Below are 18,932 nucleotides of genomic sequence, written 5' to 3'. Positions count from 1 at the left end.
AAGGAATTCAATACTGCTGAATTCCCAGTGTTGAAGTACCAGTTCACATCAATATCCATATTAGTATTAATCAACACAAACAGACAGTTGACAGCATGACTAGATATACATATATGAATGGCAGCAAATTACAGACAGGACAGAAAAAGTGTTTTCTGTTGGCAAAGTAAATTTTCAGAATATATAATTAACTTCGGAAGACAACAAGTAATTTATGAAACATACACTTGTCCTGTTAACAGCCTATTTCTGTATTTAAGTAGACATAGAAATTTTATAACAAAGATTCAACTCCTCAGTTCCAGTAAAATTAAATAACTAAACTTACAATCAAATTTAACAGATCATAATAATAGCCCCTTTCTTGCTTTAAAATTTGGAGTTAAACATTTTCCTTGGGAAACTAAATTATTCAATGTAAACTTTTTCCAGATTCTTCAAGCTCATAATCAGATGCTATAGATTCCACTTGTGATAGGTCACACAGTGAATATTTTGTTTTGAATTTAAGTCACTTTTTGCAAAAAAAAATCAGTTTTGGGGGAAGAAGAGGGGAAGGCGAGATTCCTGCTACAATCTTATGTCTAAAATCTTTTTTTTCTCCTACTGCAAGGCAGACGAAAGCAAAAGGTGCCACAGAACAATGAAGCTATTTTGAGGAATTATGTTAAAGAAAACATGCAAGCAACTCTACAATTGTACAGTATCCTCATGGTACCATTTACCTTGACCACCCTATCACCCAGTTTCCATTAAAGCTTTTAGAAAAGAATGTGAAGTCAGCATTTTTGGTTGCATCTTCCAACTGCAGACATGTTACAAATTTTCCCGCAGAGGAAAGGAATCTCCTTGCTGGAAGACAGCCAGTAGAAGACAAAGAGGTACCCTAGCCTTGTCCTTGCCCTAAAACTGTCGCTGCCAGTGGGGACAGGGAGATAAAGAAAAGGGCAAGGTGGAGCACAACTGCTTCTTGCAAATACTCAGTTAAGGATTTGCATACAAATGCAAGATGGAAAGCTTAAAATAATGGGAGAATCTCTATGAAAAGTTTCGTGGATAACATCTGTATTTATGAGTAGAAGAATATGAGATCTCTGCCAATTATTGTTTTGCAAAGTTGCCTTTACCAGCACGAAAGCTATCAATAAATACATGGAATGTTTGAGCTCTACCAAGCTCTGAAGAGATGCACAATCACTATTTAATAATAAAAAAAAAAAAAAAGTTGTTTGACTTAGATTTGACTTAGATTTTGATTAGATAGTAGGAAGAAATTCTTCACCCAGAGGGTGGTGAGGCCCAGGCCCAGGCTGCCCAGAGCAGCTGTGGCTGCCCCATCCCTGGCAGTGCCCAAGGCCGGGCTGGGTGGGGCTGGGGGCAGCCTGGGCTGGCGGGAGGGGGCCCTGCCCAGAGCAGGGGGCTGGAGCCAGGTGGGCTTTGAGGTCCCTTCCAACCTAAACCTATGATTCCATTTGGGAATGTATAATCCACCTGTTCACTCAATGTGGGTGACAATAAGCTATAAGCACTTAAACTAGCTAGAAGTACCGCTAAATGAAAGCAGGAAGGCAAGCTGATGCCCTCTTCAGATGCTAATATAAGCCAGAAATGCCTTCTGTACTCAGTTCCCCTCAAAATGAAATTCAAAGGGTGATGTTAAATACTTCAAGGATTAAGGGAAAACAGATAGGAGATCGAAGGATATGTGAAATGCACACACTGAGGATGCCAAACACAGGTAGTCCTGCATCTCGAAAGAGAGAGACCCTTGCATTCACAGGTTAGGGTGGTCCTTCAGCTCAACCCAAAAAAGACAGAACTCAAATGCCACGAAGAGCTTCCACATAAAAACAGCCCTGCACAAACGTAAGCCTGACTCCCGTAAACCTGTCAGACTATCACTGACAGGTATAAAATACAGCATTTCAGAAGATCAAACAAACAAGAGTGACATTAAGTCCCCTCTCCTGAGGATCCACCAAACGGTCCTCAAGATATGGGAAAAACAGAGCCCTGTGTTTTCTAATAGGAGCAACAATGCTGCCTACTGCTTGCCACTTCTCACCCTTCCAGCCCTGTGAGAAGCCAGAAATTGCTGGCTTCTACCTAAAGCCCTCTTAAGCCCACAGTCACCCACAATGTTTTGTTGTTGTTTGCTTGCTTTTTCATTTTAAGTATCCGTCAGAATCCCAAGATAAGTAAGGTCTGATTGCTCTCCAGACTCAAAATTGTTTTCTGTTTATAACAGGGATCCCTGAAAAAGTCATGGAAAAGACAAGCTGGTTTGCTGTATTGTATCTAGATGCATTAATAAATCCTTCTAATGATTTTCATATTCCAGGCATCTGCTGCAATGGCAGAGCAGACACTGCTGAAGTGAATTAAGACTTCCAGAGGGAGGAGGAATAAAGAAGCAAGGCAAGGAAAGCAGGCTGGAGGCTTCAATCTCACACTGAGAAAGGTGCTGCTGGGGGGCATTAAATCCCTGCTTTCACTTTGAGATCCAGGACAGAGTCAGACCAGTGGCGGGGTCCAAGTGGACTGTGTGTGCGTGAGATCTGAACTAGGGTCTCCCCACAAAGACCAGAAGAAATCCTATCTTTGTCTTTTCTAACTTATTTAAACTATTCTAAGACCAAGTTCTACAGCTCAACCTACACAGAGTACTTTACATTGTAATGTCCATTATTCTACCAAAACAATTTCCAGGAACATGGACATTAGCTTCATTTTCATACAGATCAGTTGAAGTGACTTTGTTCATGCTCACAACCAGGACATTGTTCCAAGTAATTCTTGTCAGAGATCAGCCTTGAATAGGTGAAAGCCTCCAAATTACAGCCACATGAAAACAGAACTTATTATTTTTCAGATTTGTAAATTAGACTCAACTGACAGCAAATAAGGCTGAGAATTTATCCACATAAGCATTAGGAAATTCAGAAGTTCCAGAATGTGCAAGAAGAAACTTTAAAATGACCATACTGATGACCAGAGTTTAACTGTTGTTTTATGGTATAAACGAAATGAAGAAGAAACAAAATACGTATCTAGACTGTAATTAAACTGATATTGTGAAAATTCAGAATTGTGTAATACGTTAGCTAGATAATACCTTTCATTTAATGTCTTTAAAATAATTCTGAAGGGAAAAAAGTGACCCACATTTGTAAAAACAAGCAATAGAGTGAACGTTAACTTATACACTAAATAAAACCAAAAAACAGCGGTTTGACATTTTCCATTAACAGGGCCCAAGTTGATCTGATGTACTTCAGGAAGAAATAAAGGTAGTTAAAGCGTTGCAGGTCATTAATTTCACCTGTCTTCCCCCTCCAGTAATGGCCTATATGTGCATTCACATAATCACATAGTATGTAATAAGTCATTTAAAGCAACACCCGCTTTCTTAAGATAGCTGGAAGAAACTTTTTAACCTTCCACTTGAGTAAGACTGAAGAACTTGCCTCTCAAAGGCACCATCATCTTGAGAGGCCTCTGCATTGTAACACAGTATTAAGCAGAAGAGTCTCAGGTAATGTCTGAGCTCATTCCAAATGAATACTGATTTAAAAAAAAAAAAGGCAGCTCGTGAACATTTCATAACATTATCATGGTTATCCAGGAAGAAGTTACTGGATTCCAGCAGTCTGCCTTTTGAACATCTTCATCACAGAAAGAAACAAGGTTCTTTTTTGTGAAAAACCTCATCCTGCAAATAAAAACAGATCCAGGGCCCCTAACACCCAGTGCACACAGACCTGCTTCAGCCATGCAGGCAGATCTATTCAACTCCAGTTTTAAGGGACAGACCTAAAATATCAGGCAAGCAAGCTGAAACAAGACATCTCTGATGCACATCACACTAAGCCATAAACCTCGACTACTGTGAAAATAACTACTTCTAAGAATATTCCTTCCTACTATTAATCAGGATGTGTGATTTGGAACTAGGAGGGAAAGTCAATCCTCTGGGGTATTTATCATCCGTAACACAAGACTCATTAACGTTGAGTCTGCTGCAAAGTTAAAATTTTACATATGAAAACAAATATAAGGTATTGTAGTCCCTCTCCTCCATACAATAAATAAATAAATAAATAAAAAGCAAAACTGCACCGTCTGTGCTGGGGACAAAAGCATCAAAAGTGCCTTGCTCCACCTTGCCTCAGAAAGGAGCATAAGGAGATGAGTTAGTTGGAGAAAGCCATGCAGCAGCTTCCATGACTATGAGATGAGCCACACACCAGCTGAGATCTCAGAATTGCCCCCTCTGGGACAGACTGATGTTTCTTCTTATGCTCCAAGTCAAACAGGCTAACCTCTAGCTACTCCTTCTGCAAAATACAATAGCTGAAATATAGTCACAGGTCTCTCTCACTTCCTCCAACCTCCAAGAGCTATTCCAAGGTCCTGGGGAGGTAAGACCAGGTAGGTTAATGTAAAACAATATAAAGCATGACAATGTAATTGACCAGCCCTCTAAGAGAGCACTGATCCAAGAGAGGAGGCAAAAAACGATAAATGAGTAACTGATCTGAGCCTCAGCTCACTATGGTGAAAGAAGCACTGGGGTTCCAAATCCCCTTCCTAGAAGAGAAGAGAGCATCCATGCCCGTGTATTTCAATAACGCAGCAGCCAGAAAAGACATTATACAGCTGATGTTACTCAGCAACTCCAAGCAGAGGGCTGCCATACATCACTCCCTGAATACACAGCACACAATTCGCTAAATATGTATCCAGATGGTATGCTCACATACAGCTTCATGGAAATATATGCACCAATACATCCCACTGACTGGACAGGTTCACCTCCCAGCCAATTGCTCCACAAGCATCTGCTCTACATGCTTGGGTGTTTAGAAGTAGACATGTGCAAGGGGGAGGCTGGCCCCAGCCACCGTCAGTGCTAGAACAGGACACGGTGCAACTCCTGCTGCATTCACTGCATGGTTTGGTGAATTTGGGACAATCAGGTTACGTTACAAGAGTTACTCTGAAGGACCAAGATGCTAATGTCTTTGCAAGCCAGTTGTCTAGTACACTCAGTGAAGTAGACTAAACTCATTCAAACAGAGTAGACTTACTAGAACAGTAACTAGAGAACTAGGGGGGCAACACAGAAAGAAGCATTTTCAGGATGGAAAGGTTCCCCAATTCATTCAGGTTCTCTCTGAACTGGAAAGTTCTTTACTATGAATGGTGAATTCTCAAATGAGGTCTACCTCCTTACAGAAGTCTCACATTTGCAATGAGAAAATCTCTTTCTCTGGAAAAAGAAGCCTGTTAAAAAGCTCCATCTTTCTAATAAAAGACAAGTCCATTCTACAACACTACCTCCTCGATCTTTTTAAAATAAATACATATATTGACAGAGTGCATTGTGTGCAGCTCTGTAAGAGAACAACACAGCTAGGGAAAATGGCACAGAAGAGTAAACTCTCTTTCCAAAAGAGGTCAATACATTTATGGCAGATGTGTTACTGTAGCTGCAATGGCTTAAGGACATAAGCAAGTCAACAGTTGTGTGCAGAGATTCAATAATCTTATTTGACCATCATATTTTAGAGGGGAAAAAAAAAGAAAAAAAAAACAAAACACAAAACCCATTTGTGCCTTCAGGCACAGAAATCTTTAACATTACAAAAATGAAAAACAAATCTAAGAATCAGCTGAGAAGAACAGCTCTAAATAATTTGTTGTATACTTAAGAGTGAAGGTGGGCAACATCCATGGAGAATATAAAAGTCATGTTAGCAGATGGAGGAGTGGGGAGAAATGTTAGAGCTGTACCTCCTGTGACAAATTCACCTGTGGAATGTGGACAGGATTGCAACAAGGATGGGCTCACAATGTGGAGGAGGAAAAGTGAAAATACATTGTTTGCAAAACCAATGCTTCATCTAAGTCCATGATTTTCAGTATTCAATAATGTTATAAATGTAAATGCATAGAACTAGTCTCTCAAAGGTACCTACATTTCTCCTCAAGGATAGCAGAGATTGAGTGGCTTATTCCTTTTCAGCCCTTTTTTTTTTTAATAGTAGGTTCTTATTTATTCTTTTCCTTCTTTTCCATTGCTGCAGTATCATCTATGGATACAATTATGGATCCAAACATATGCATCTACTGTCAAGCCACCCAAAAAATAACAAAAAGACTGAATTTATGGATGAGTAGTAGATGTCAGTTACCTCAATGTTAGAAATGCTGTTAACAGTCTCTCACAACATTCTTGTATTCAAGTTGGGAAGTTGTGATCCAGATGGGCAGACAAGACAACTACACGGGTGGACAACTGATTAACTGCTGGGCTCAGAGGTTAACAGATCAACCTTCACCCAGATGCTGGCCATAAGGGAGTACAACAGAAGTCTGTGATGAAACGTGCCCCACTTCACATCTTTATCAGATAGCCAAACAGTATGAAAAATCGACTCCTGTCAAGCGTGCAGATGGCAGGGAACTGGCAAGAAGACCACTCACTGATAGCAAGGTCCAGCCTGAAGGGCTAGGCTAACAGCGCACCCAAAATTCAGCATGGACAAAGACCTGCCCCTGGCAGAAGAACAAATCTTTGCACCAACACAGGCTGGGGACTGATGAGTTGGGGAACAGCTCTGTGGAAAATGACACTGGGTTCATGGCAGACAGGAGACAGCAGCGTGCCATGGCAAGCAAAGGCCATCAATATCCTGGGCTGCACAAACAGGAACACAGCCAGTACACCAAGGAAAAGGATTGTCCCTTTCTACTCTGCACTTGTTAGCCCATAGCTGGAATACTGTGACAAGTTTCAGCCCCACGGAAGAGAAACACTGATAAACTAGAATAAGTTCAGCAGCAGGCTGTCAGTATGGGCAGGGGGCACTTCCCCATGAGGCTTTATTGCAGCAGTATACCATAGGAGGGCAAGTGACAACAGTCAAGAACTGAAACAAGAAAGTTTCTGATCAGCTAAAAGGAGGCTTTTCACCACAAAGAAAGTCAAGAAATGAAACAGGGTGCTCAGAGAGGCTGCACAGCATGCAGCCCCGGAGGTTTACAAAACCAGACCAGAAGAGGTCCAGGCAGGGTGTTGTGATCCTGCTTCGAGCAGGTTAGAAATGTCCCTCCCACCCTGAATGATTCCATGATTGACCATCACTGTTGCTCTCCTCTGAACCTCTTCCAGTCCCAGTATAAACTTCTTGAGATTTTGGGTTGGAGGTAGAAAGGGGGGAATAAAGAAACGAGAATTAGGGAAAGTATTCCATAGTTTGTCAAGCCAGAGTTATAAAAAGGATGCAGTATTATTTATTTTCTACTGTCTTCCTTGGCTTTAACATTGGCTGTGCTTTTTTGACTCAGATTAAACATTAATATGATGCTTCTGTGTCATCTTGCTCCTTGGCAGTAAAAGTCAGCTCACAGCCCATCATTCTGGGTGAGTAATGACTGTTTCTCCTGTATTTTCAACACTTACCAATCATGTACACTTAATGAGCCTGGAGATGTTCTACACGTAATAAGCAAAGGCTCCTGTAGAAACTTGATAACTGGACCAGGAGAGTGCTTCAGTGAGTATTCCCAAAGGAGCAATTAATAAGCTCAAAGAGAAGGATGAGGAATGCCTTTTGTAACATTCATCTTCCATTTCCAGTGAATATGAAAGGAGTATAAAATACTACCCACCTTGCTTTAATTCCTAGACTAACAAACTTCTGGGTTAGCAATCAGGTTACACCACTGTCTTTTTCTTTTTTCCCCTCCTTCAATTGGATTATCAAAAATTGGTAAGTTTACCGGTGAGATATTCTTAACAATTTCTGATTTCACCCTTTGCTTACAGGGTGTGTAAACAGAACCTGTTCTCTTTACATCTTTCTTGTTAAGACAAAGTGAGCATGTATGTCCATCTGATGAAGAAGACAGGGCCCCAGGGGAAACCCTGTTCAAAAGACTCCAGAAAGGAATAAAACTTGCATGGAAAAAAATAGCATTTAAATGTCCACTCCCACATTCCAGAAACTGTGAAGCACCAAACTGGAAGCCAATATGATGGAGAAACTTGCTCCAGCGTGGCCAGCTTGCTTGAGTAGAACACATGCTTCTGTCCAGGAATTTAGATGGATGCTTTAAGGACAAAAACCAAACATGTACAAACAATCTCTAAGTGCTGTGTAGACATTCATACTGGGAAGTATACTTGTAGACAAACACCCTGACGAGAATCAAAACAATTAACAGCAAACACACGAATTCCCACCAAAAATCTCATTCCATATTGTGTACTTCAAGTGATACAATCAAACAAGAACTGCATTTCATGACCTTGAACTGAAGCAAATGAGCACAAGACAGAACAAAACTTCTGTATTTTCCAATTATGTAACATTTCATAAAATAAATGAAAATAGAAGACAAATCCACCTTAATACTATGCATACTAGGGAATTGTTTCAGCATGCTCCCATTCATGGGCCAGCAACAGACAAAGACAACTGAAGAAAAGCATTCTGTTAGTAAATTTAGACAGCAGAATTGAGGACTAATTCCCATTTTATGTTAGACAAAAAGTTGAAGCTCCCCATCTTTATGTAGGACATCACGCATGTCAATTACATAAATTATTAAGATGTGTTAATGGATCTTCTGAGACATTATATTAGTACTATGCTGAAACTCTTCCATTCACATTAAGAGATTATCAGTTACAAAGAGGATAGCTCAAGGGTCAATTGTCACTTGAAGAAGGCCATTACAACTTCCAAAACAAAGTGGTCATGTTCACTGAGATTCTTCTCATGTCTGGAAGAATGTTGTAATATGACAACAGCAACAAAATTGCAGTGTTCATGTACATACCTGGTAAAAGAAAAAAGCTACAATGATCTCATTTTATGTCCCTTTTTAATCACTTCAAACAGTTATATTTCAGTCTGATAAATATTTCATACTAGAAGTCTTCATAAAGTTTGACATAAGACTCATTAAAAGCCTATTTATGTGACCACAAGATGATTAGATGAAAAACAGTTTGCAGTCAATTTTAAATAGATGCATAACAAAACAAAACTAAATTACACATACTGGAGGCCTGCCAGGACGGCCCCTTTTTCTTTTTCCTTTGACTTCTGTTTCTTCAAGCTCACTGCCAGCATCTGAATGTGCAGTAGTTTCATTTGTAGAATCCCTAGGGGGGAAAAATACTAGATAAATTAAAATGATTTGAAATCAACAAGTAATCTATAACTGACTGATTAAATATTTAGTCCTAAGCCAAGAAGAAAAAAAATTCAGCATTAAAAGTTTTGCCACATTTATTCTACAAGCTAAGGAACTAAGCGATGCTAGCCCTGGCAAAAAGCCTTACCTTTTTTATAGGCTGGAATGTCATTTTATGGACTGAAAGTTATTTAAATTAACAGCTTCTTTTGAAACCAAGTTGCACTTCAAAAACTGGCTATATTAAACAGCAAGCTTAACATATCCATCCCACATAATGTATTCAATAGTATCAACTTTCTTTTGCTCTTGTTAACTACTTTTGAGCTGCTTTAAGGTCATGAGAAAGCAGTCGGGTGTCTGATCCAGCCACCACACCATTAGAACAGTTACACAGGTTCCCACTAGGGTTAAATCGTGGTTTTAGTCACACTTCAAGACAATGCCATTGTGCAGCTGTTAATAAAGAAAGGATTAACACTGACCAGGAGGCTTAAACCAGAAAACTCACTTCAATCTTAAGACATTTAAGATTCTTGTGGTTAGAAAAACATTTTCACTTGTACAGCGATAAAAATAAATAAATATTCAGGCTATTAGCAGAGAAACCCATATAATTTTTTAATCATTTCCATTTTAGACTAAGGCTGTACTAAGTAGGGGAGAAATATTATCTCAAAATTCTTCAATTTTCTCCCTGTAAGCCAGGTCCAAAGGTACTGCCTTCAGAACAGGCTTGGCTGCTTGAAGAATCCCAGCTTTTGAGTGATCTTCTGAGGCATTAAAGTTTGCCCAAGAGGAGCCCACAAGCAAAACCATTCGTTACTGATGTGCCTAATTTCTACTATGCCAGACCATGAGAGACTGCTAGATCTGTGAGGTCTCCATAAATGGAATAACCGTAATAATGTGCTAGCTTACTCAACGACTGGTGAAGTCTAGTTCTAATCATAGAATTCCTTAAAGCCAATATAATTTCCTTGAACTAAAAGGAGTTCAATTGCTTTAAAACTTGTGTAAGGGAAAGGAAAAAAAAAATCACGCCTATTCCATTATACTGTGTAGCCTCATATACAACAGAGGGCATTGGGTAATCTGGTTTACAGAAACCGAGAAGCTTCAGCAAGCCATGATCTACACACATCTTCCACTTTTTCTTAAAATACACAAAGGAGGAATACTTCACAAATTCGCTGCATCACCAAGAAAGCTATTTAGTAATGCAGAAAGATGCGAACATCATTATATTAGAATCAAGAATCTTCTGAAACTTCTCTTTAGTGAAATTACTGTATTCTTCTAGGTGTCCTTCTAGCATTTTAAGGCATTATTTTCCAACCTTTTCCAATTTGCAACCACAAAAAGACCTAGGTGTGTACATAATCCTTCATAAAAGCTAGAATGCAATTATCTGCTTTTCTGAAAGTAACATCCACAGAATGCTCTACATATCCCAGAAGTCCATGCACCCTAGATTAAAATCAAGCAATATTCAAGCACATTGGAGTTTCCAAGCTATATGCTTTTACAACAGTATTTCTACAAAATACTTAAGATGTAGCTTGGTTGTGATGATTTTTAGAGAAGTAACTTTACTGCTTCATAATATATGAAATCTGGAAAACTCAATACTGAACTATGAATTTAAAAAATAAATGAAACCAAATTAAAAAAAAAAAAAAAAAACAGTTCAAAATGACTTGGTTAAATAGTGTCACTGATGAAGAGCAATGCAGCAAAGATGTCTATGTGGATGGATGTATCCAGCCTTTGCTCAAAGACCAGCCATCACACTGCAACTTAATTTGCCAAAAACACATATTGCCTCACAATGACAGCTTTTTCTAAAAAACAGACAAACAAGAACACTTCTCAATACAGCCGTGAGGAACCCCTATAAAAATATCTGCTGCTTTCTACTGCTGCAGATAAATTAAAACATTCACTCTTGCTCTCTATAGAAAAAACGAACTGCTCCCCAATCTACAGAGAGCCCTACTGCAAAAGTTTCAGGCGTGGCGCAGTCCCAGCAATGTTCACATTTCTGTGTAAATGTCATAGATTTGCTAGCTTGTAAAAATCACACCCCTAATATCATCAAGACAAATATTTTTCTCTATTAAAACCAGATTCAGCAGAGTACCTCAACAAATGGTTGTAACACTTCCCCTGCAGCTCTGAGCTATATAAACAAATTAATCAAACCGTACTACTTTGCCTGCATCTAGTCCATGGACAGCTTGATTTTGCTACACCATGTGAGTAGGTCTTGCACAATCTACTGAGATTTGTATACTTAGCAGTTGAAATTTCAATCACTTCAGGACTCTGCATACGGAAGGAACATTTGAATAATTAACAACCTTCTCTTCTTTTTCTTAAGCAGAGTGTTGTCTTAAACCCCATAGGCAGACTTCTCTAATTTTCCTGTCAAAATACCTCTGGTTCACTGGAAGCCCTTTTGGAAAGGCTCAGTAAATCACTAAGGGGAAGTTTCATGTCATCTAACTTTTACATGTATACATTGCACATAACAGAAAATTTTAAGGTGCAATATACCTCATGCTAAGGTCAGTGTCCAAAATAGGTCAGACAGTTTATGCTTTTAAAATTTTCTTTCCTCTCCACTGATGGTAAGATGATCTAGACAAACATCTCAAATACAAATGTCCAAAATTAATCAAGCTTAATCTCACCCTAATAATACCTGAGGCAAAGAGGTCATCTCCTCCTGCAGAGCGTAAGTTTGTTCTCCCTTTACTCCTTACAAAATAATAAGCAAATCACGTTATTTGGGAAGAGGAGAGAGGATAAGGACAATCTACGGTCCTTGGCTGACTTAACACTAAAACACCTGCAGCATTTCAAGAAGCAGGGAGTTCTTCTTGAACCATGCAGCTCCTGGGCAAAACGGCCCTTGCACTGAGGCTGAGTTCCATTGGTGTGGGGAGAACTGCTTCTCGCTCCTGTCAAAGACTGCACTGGATACACACAGGCAGCCCCCTTCCTTCTTATTTCTGAATTCAGGGGAGGAGCGAAGCATCTCTTAACTGCTTGCAGTTCTGTCAGGTTTTTAACACTTACTGAGAAGAGCATCTGGCCAGCATCCATCTCCCTCATTCCCTACACATATTACAAGGCTGCTAGGAAGCAATTTTTCTGATGGCAGTCATCCACATCTTAATAGACCAGAATTATCCTATCCTTATTTCATGTGTGACTAGTAACCTGAGAGGAAAACTTAGGCCTCACCACAATATATCCTTCATCTTTTCTGAAGCTGTTGGGATGGAAATTTACACTCTTTGCTGGGTTAAAAACTGGTTGGATGGCCAGGCCCCGAGAGAGTGGTGGTGAGCAGAGTGAAACCCAGCTGTTGACTGGTCACCAGTGGTATTCCCCGGGGGTCAGTGTTGGGGCCCATCCTCTTTAACACCTTCATTGATGACTTGGAGGAGGGAATTGAAGAGCCTGAGACAAAACCTGTGGGGAGCAGCTGAGGGAGCTGGGGTTGTTTAGTCTGGAGAATAGGTGGCTCAGGGGAGACCTCGATGCTCTCTGCAACTGCCTGAAAGGAAGCTGTGGGGAGCTGGGGGTTGGCCTCTTCTCAAAGGTAACCAGCGATAGGACCAGGGGATGGCCTCAAGCTGTGCAAGGGGAGGTTTACATTGGAAATTAGGAGATATTTCTTCTCAGAGAGAGTAGTCAGGCATTGGAACGGGGTGCTCAGAGAGGTGATTGAGTCACCATCCCTGGGGGTGTTCAAGGAAAGGTTGGACTTGGCACTTAGGGACATTATTTAGTGGGTGATAGTGATGGTAGGGGGATGGTTGGACCAGATGATCTTGGAGGTCTTTTCCAACCTCTATGATACTATGAAAGTTAACTTGGCCTAAGGAGACCTGCACCATGAAAGAGGAGGAGAGGTGGTAGTGCCAAAGGCTAAGCCCTTCCTCTGCAAAACACCTTTGAACATGGTAGAGACATAAGAGAACTTTCAAGAGTGTGAGAAGACGTACAAGAATAAGGTGAGCAGAGAAAGCAGATACATCATAAGTCCTTTTAGGAACTCAGGTATACTCTGCTTTTCTTTCTGGTTTCTGCAGTGGCTCAGGGATCCTAGAACAGCTGGCTGTAACTCCAGGATTCCCCCTAAATCCTCCAGGTATTATTCTGAAGTTATAATAGCAAGTCATTGAAACTATATGGTAATGAAGAATTAACAGGTTACTGGGCAGGCCCTTGCTGTCATGCTTCTGAAGAACGTATTTCCATTGACTTAGTCAATGTCATGTCTCTACAAAATAAATCAATTGAATTAAATTTACCTTCTACTATTACATAAAGTCTTTGCTACAGAACTCATACCATGACCTTAAAAAAAAAAAAAAAAATCACACCAAAAACTTACACTAGTTTTAGGAAATAAAAACAGTTTTATAAGCTTTTTATATGTTGTTGAGGTGTCTCAAGATTCTGGCAGAGATAAAATCATAAATTGCTACCACCAGACTCAGCCCTGAGAAGAAAAGCATTCATGAAGAAAAATGGCTAAATGCACGGGCTCATGAATCATGGATGAATCAGCTCTCATGGTTGATCTTCAAAATCTAAAGAAGAACATGCCTCACAGCAAATGAGTCATCCCACTGAGACAAGACTCGTAACAGTCTGTCACCCAGGTCAAATAAACCAGACAGTTGTGGGTTTTCTTCTCCTGTATCTGAAACACCAATAATTCTGTTACGTGTAATTCTGTCCTCATGGCATTCTGAAGCCACTTCTACAAATCCAGAAATATGGAAGATTTCTACATTGGTGTTCCCTCAAAGGGAAGAATATGGGAAGGAATAAGTGACACAGCTGTAAGTAAAGTGTATCAATAACAAATTGACATTAAGACTCTGTTTAAATGGGATAGCCTTAAAGGGTTTTTTTGTTTTTAAGTTGCATAATATTGGTGGGCTTACAATCTTCTGATTGAAGAGAATGCCAAACTGCCTCATGTTTTTCAGCTGTTATGCTGAGTTATGGGATCCATTAATATGCATTTTATAACTTAAAATTCCACAAAATTTCATTCACTTCTTAAAGCCATCTCGATTCTTGAAGTGGGAATGGGAATACCCCTTTCCCATCATTACAATGACAGAAACTAACAGCTTTTCGTCCTTAGCACATTTCACAAGCACACTTTTATTCTTGTAATGCAGAACATCTAGAAAATATTATACGTTAAAATGTTTTCTCAGGCTATCCTACAAGCTCACCAGCAGCCCCCCCCCAACAGAGGTATCCATGCCAGTCATCCCCATTTTCAGCCACCTGCTCACCCACAGGAATTAACTTATGTCAGAAAAAGGTTTTAAAGACACTGGAAATTAAGGCAATATTGTGCATGCTATTATTAAGGGCAGTGAAATAACTTTACAATTGTCCAAACATTCAAATTCTTACAGAAATTACAGAAAGGGACTTGAATGTCTGGCACATCACTCAACAAAACCTCAGCTCTTTTACACTCTGTAATTGCCATTTGCCTAGTTCATTCCCAACAACGTATGGTTAACATTACAGAGTTACCAGCCGCAGGGCGGCAGCGCTGTGAGGAGAGGCCAGTTCTGTAACAGCTGCCCCACAGCTCTGCCATCCAGCAAGGCCAGTGGCACCGCTGTGGGAGCGGGGTTCAAAAAGGGCAGCAAAGTGCAAACAGAAGGGAGAAAGTGCTGTGGCACCAGGCCGGGGGCAAGGCACGAGCGGCAGCCGATGCTCACCATCCAAAGCTGTTTTAACTGGCAAATTATTTTTTCCCAAGTTGAGTCTGTTTTGCCCATGTCATTACCTGCTAAGTGATCTCCCTCTCAATCTCTAGGCTTAGACATCTTCTGTGTCCTGAGGGAAGGCTGAAGAGGAGTGTGAAAGCACAGCTGGCAAAGGCCAACCCACCACATCACATAAAGCTCCATTTTGCTCCTTTCTAAAATTCCTTTCTCAGCTATGCAGCTCTCATGATCGACTGCCACTCCATGCTCCCCAGCAGTTCAGGTACAGTGACATTCCCATGTGTATAAGCTTTTCATTTCCCAACATGACTAACACATGCTAACACTGCTTGCTCTCTCCAATTGCAGAAGCCACAGACTTATTCCACAATAAATACAGCTTATTGTAAGGAAGTATACAACAGGAATACACAAATATGATCAATTATAACAAAAAAAATCCTATTTTCAAAATGTTACAACATTCAGAAGCATAAAAGTAGCAAATACTTGCTTTTGCTTTTCACAAAATAAAATCTCCATGTAAAGAAACATCTTTTAAAGAAAGTGTTTATTTATTTATTTACTTATGGTTTTTCAGCATACAACACACAAGACCTGGAACAGTCACATTAATCTACTCTTCTCAAGCTGACACTTCATCCTCATACTCAGCTTACTACTCACTTCTATCTTTCGAAAGATGAAAAATTCAAATACATAAAGAAAAAGAATACTCACTGTAGTACTGGCAAATCTGAAGTAATCATTTTTGCAGCACTCTTGAAAGTAAGAGCTACATAGAACTTCTTCTCAAAGTTATAAGACAACTACTTGTAAACCTCTTTCATGAAACAAACGTCAAAGCTCAGTCTGTAAAAAAGAAAAAAAAGAGAAAAAAGCGTTAGCTGCAATTTCCAAATAGCCATACATTGAATAAAACACTATAAACAGAAATTTTGAATTCAACTTTGAATTGTCATCACTATTAGACCACCTGAAATTTTGAATAAATGTCCCCAGGACACCTTAATGATATTCTTGCACTCAGTTTTTACAATTTTGCTTAGGCAACTTTACGTGTTTTTTTTTTTTTTAATCTATTTTTTTTCTTTTTGATTACACAAAGTATTGTATTACCACGCGCTTATTTACTGTAGCTAATGTAAAAATACAAACAGAACTCTGAGAAAGTTTAAATAAACAAGAAAAATATACAAGCATAAGCAACCATAAAGCCTGGGATAATAAAAATTTAAGGAATCTATTTTCTACTCACACAATAGACTAAACTTGAAAGAAGAAAAGTTTGTTTCATAAGAAACAATCCTTTTTTAAGGTTTTGAATGAAGACTAAAGACCTGCACCAAAAATGTACAAGCTTTCATTTAGGCACAACAACAAACTGGTGTAAAGTAGTGCTCCTGATAGTATCTCCCTTAATGGAACTACACTAGCAGGTTCACCGTTTTATGTGACTGCATTTCAGGGAAGCTAAGTCAGAAGCTGAAGTGTCTAGCCGCAATAGGAAATATTTTAATTTAATGAAACCAAAGTTTTAAGTTTAAACAATAAAATAGACTGCATCCATGCTACCTCTAGACCCACTGGTAAAATCTCTACCTGGAAGACTAATCAAGGAGTTGACAGGTGTGCTAATCTTAAAAATACAACATACAGCTGCTATCCTCCTTTTCCAGAAAATGCAAGTTCTGGAGAAACTAAAATAATTTGTTTCCTCCCCCCCCCTCCTTTTACAGATCTTGTGGTAATATGAACAGTTACATGGTGCACTACAGTTGAATAATGGTAATTACCAAGAATTTATCTTGGCTGCCTTTAAAAAAATAATCAAACACTGTATATTTTAAATCTCTATTATTTAAGTCCTTAATTTCTTCTCACCAGGCAGTCCTTTCTGTGCTCTAGCAGTTTTGCACAAGACAGAGCAGGAAAATCAAGCCAGAAAGAGGTAACGTAACTAGCACCAAACAATATCTAAATAAAACTGCACCAGTGTAAGCAAAACAGGACAAGATGTAAAGTATTATTTTCCATCCTACTATATATACACATCAGTTTTTATTTACCAAAAACTTAAGCATACAATGTGAACAGACTTTTTTTTTTTTTTGCCTCTGGTTGTTACAGTTCCAATTTGACTCACAGATGCCTACAACTACTTCTGCCAGTACTTACTACTACATGTTATAAACAGTTTTACATTACAGCTTACTTAAAGTATCTCATCACTGTGACAGCACATCAGGTACTCCATGATTTATATGCATTTTTGTCTGGAAAAGTCAGTCCTTTTTAGTAATACCTTCCCTTTATTTAAAGCAGACTAAATATGTTTTTAGTATTCGCACACAAGCACACATGCACATACTCTTGCATGTGTTAACTGGACTTCAGAGGATCTTCTTCTGTCTGTCTTGTATCTTCAGTTTGCCTTCAATTCTAACAGGGTATTAGTCATTCAACTCAATCTCCCAAAGAAGTTCACCAAAATTCACATGCATTTCCTGTGCAATATTTTACACAGGCATATAATGCGTTCTGGACAGCTGCTATGTGGAGGGTTTTTTGTTGTTGTTTTTGTTGTTAAGTTTTCCTTTTCAACTTAGTTATCACCCTCAACAACTGTTGTGCTTTACATGCTCAGGCAGTAACTAGAAGTGCTTTCAACACATGAGAGAAAGTGTACTTGCTCAGCTATAACTTACTCAAAAAGTACAATCCTGGCCTAAAAGAAAGCATGGAATTAAGGGTATAAAAAGCCCCAAGGAGAAGAGGTGAGCTCTTTCACTCAGAAGTGACTGAGGAACCAAGAAAGCTGGACCCACAGCCTCAACACAGTGGAAATGGAAAATGAGCTGACATCAAGGCAACTGCAAGGTCCTCTGGTATGTTCTCAAAGTCCTTATGCTGAACGGGAAAAAAAAAACAACTCTATGTAGTAGATCCAGACTTGGACAGCTAGAAAATAGTGAAGTTGTCCTTCTAACATCTTTTGTTTGAATAAAGGCAAGTTTCAAAGGCAGTTAACAAGTGTTAAGCCAGAGACTGAGAAATACAAGAACTGTCAGCGCTGAAAAGCTGAGAAAGGAATGTCTCAGAGCCAAAAGCTCAAACCAAGGAGTCATCACAATCCTGCCCATTTCATGGAACTGATCAGAAGTGGAGTCTGACACTGCATGGAATACCACCACCCCATGACACAGTCCGAGTCAGCTGTATCCTTCATCCCTATCCAATACAGTTGTGCTGGCTGTTGTTTTGGATATGTTCTTTCTTCCTCAGCTGAAGCTTGGAAACCCTTACAGTCTGCTTTACAACTTCATACAATGACAAAACTCCTCTGACATCAAAGAAACACCACCAGTTGTTTCCAAAATTCAGTTTTTAATTATCACCCATGTTGCTTCAGGTTGGTCTGGAAATAAAATTTAAGTTACTGCAATGGCTAATGAAAAGCTCTATGAGTTTGGAACAGAGTTCTCAATTTAGTATTGCAATTAAAATCCAACAATTGTGAAAAAATCCTTGATCATTATAGAATATACAATTGTGTTTTCTCTGGTTTTAATAAAAGAAACACCTCTTCTTAATGACGTTCTTATGAACTTGTCAAATTCTCCCCCTTTTTGTCTTATTCAGTCATATAAAGCCATTTATACAAACTCTTGAAAGCTTAAGACAAGATTCCTGTTTTGTCACCTCTTTCCTATCACATTGTGGAAGGAAGAAGAGGAGGAGAAGAGTAAGGGAGGAACCCATCAGACTTTCACTTTGGGGATTATTTATCACAAACATGACACTGTTAAACAAGTCCTGATAAATTGCAGCCAACTGCTTCTATTCGAGGCATTTTTCGAGATGCAATGCCTTCTCTCAATCCCAGTTTTAATCATCTTAGCACGTTTGCAGCTTTTTGAACCTGCACATCTGGGTTCT

General features: G+C 39.3%; 1 protein-coding gene across 3 annotated transcripts in view; it reads right to left on the bottom strand.

Annotated features, from left to right (window-relative positions):
* Positions 1 to 18,932, bottom strand: part of STAG1 (STAG1 cohesin complex component) — a 178,068-nt gene that overhangs the window by 125,771 nt on the left and 33,365 nt on the right. For all 3 annotated transcript variants that reach the window (XM_084292195.1, XM_084292196.1, XM_084292197.1), the window contains exons 2-3: positions 15,714 to 15,845; positions 9,076 to 9,178 (exon numbers count right to left, since the gene is read on the bottom strand). In XM_084292195.1, coding sequence (XP_084148321.1) covers positions 9,076 to 9,178; positions 15,714 to 15,742 — 132 coding nt within the window. In that variant the 5' untranslated portion in view covers positions 15,743 to 15,845. The remainder of the gene's footprint in view (positions 1 to 9,075; positions 9,179 to 15,713; positions 15,846 to 18,932) is intronic.

Source organism: Netta rufina, assembly GCF_964035555.1.
Source record: "Netta rufina genome assembly, chromosome: 9".
In the NCBI taxonomy this organism is placed as follows: Eukaryota; Metazoa; Chordata; class Aves; order Anseriformes; family Anatidae; genus Netta; species Netta rufina.
The sequence above is the reverse complement of the archived record's forward strand: the minus strand, read 5'-3'. Positions and strand labels throughout refer to the sequence as shown.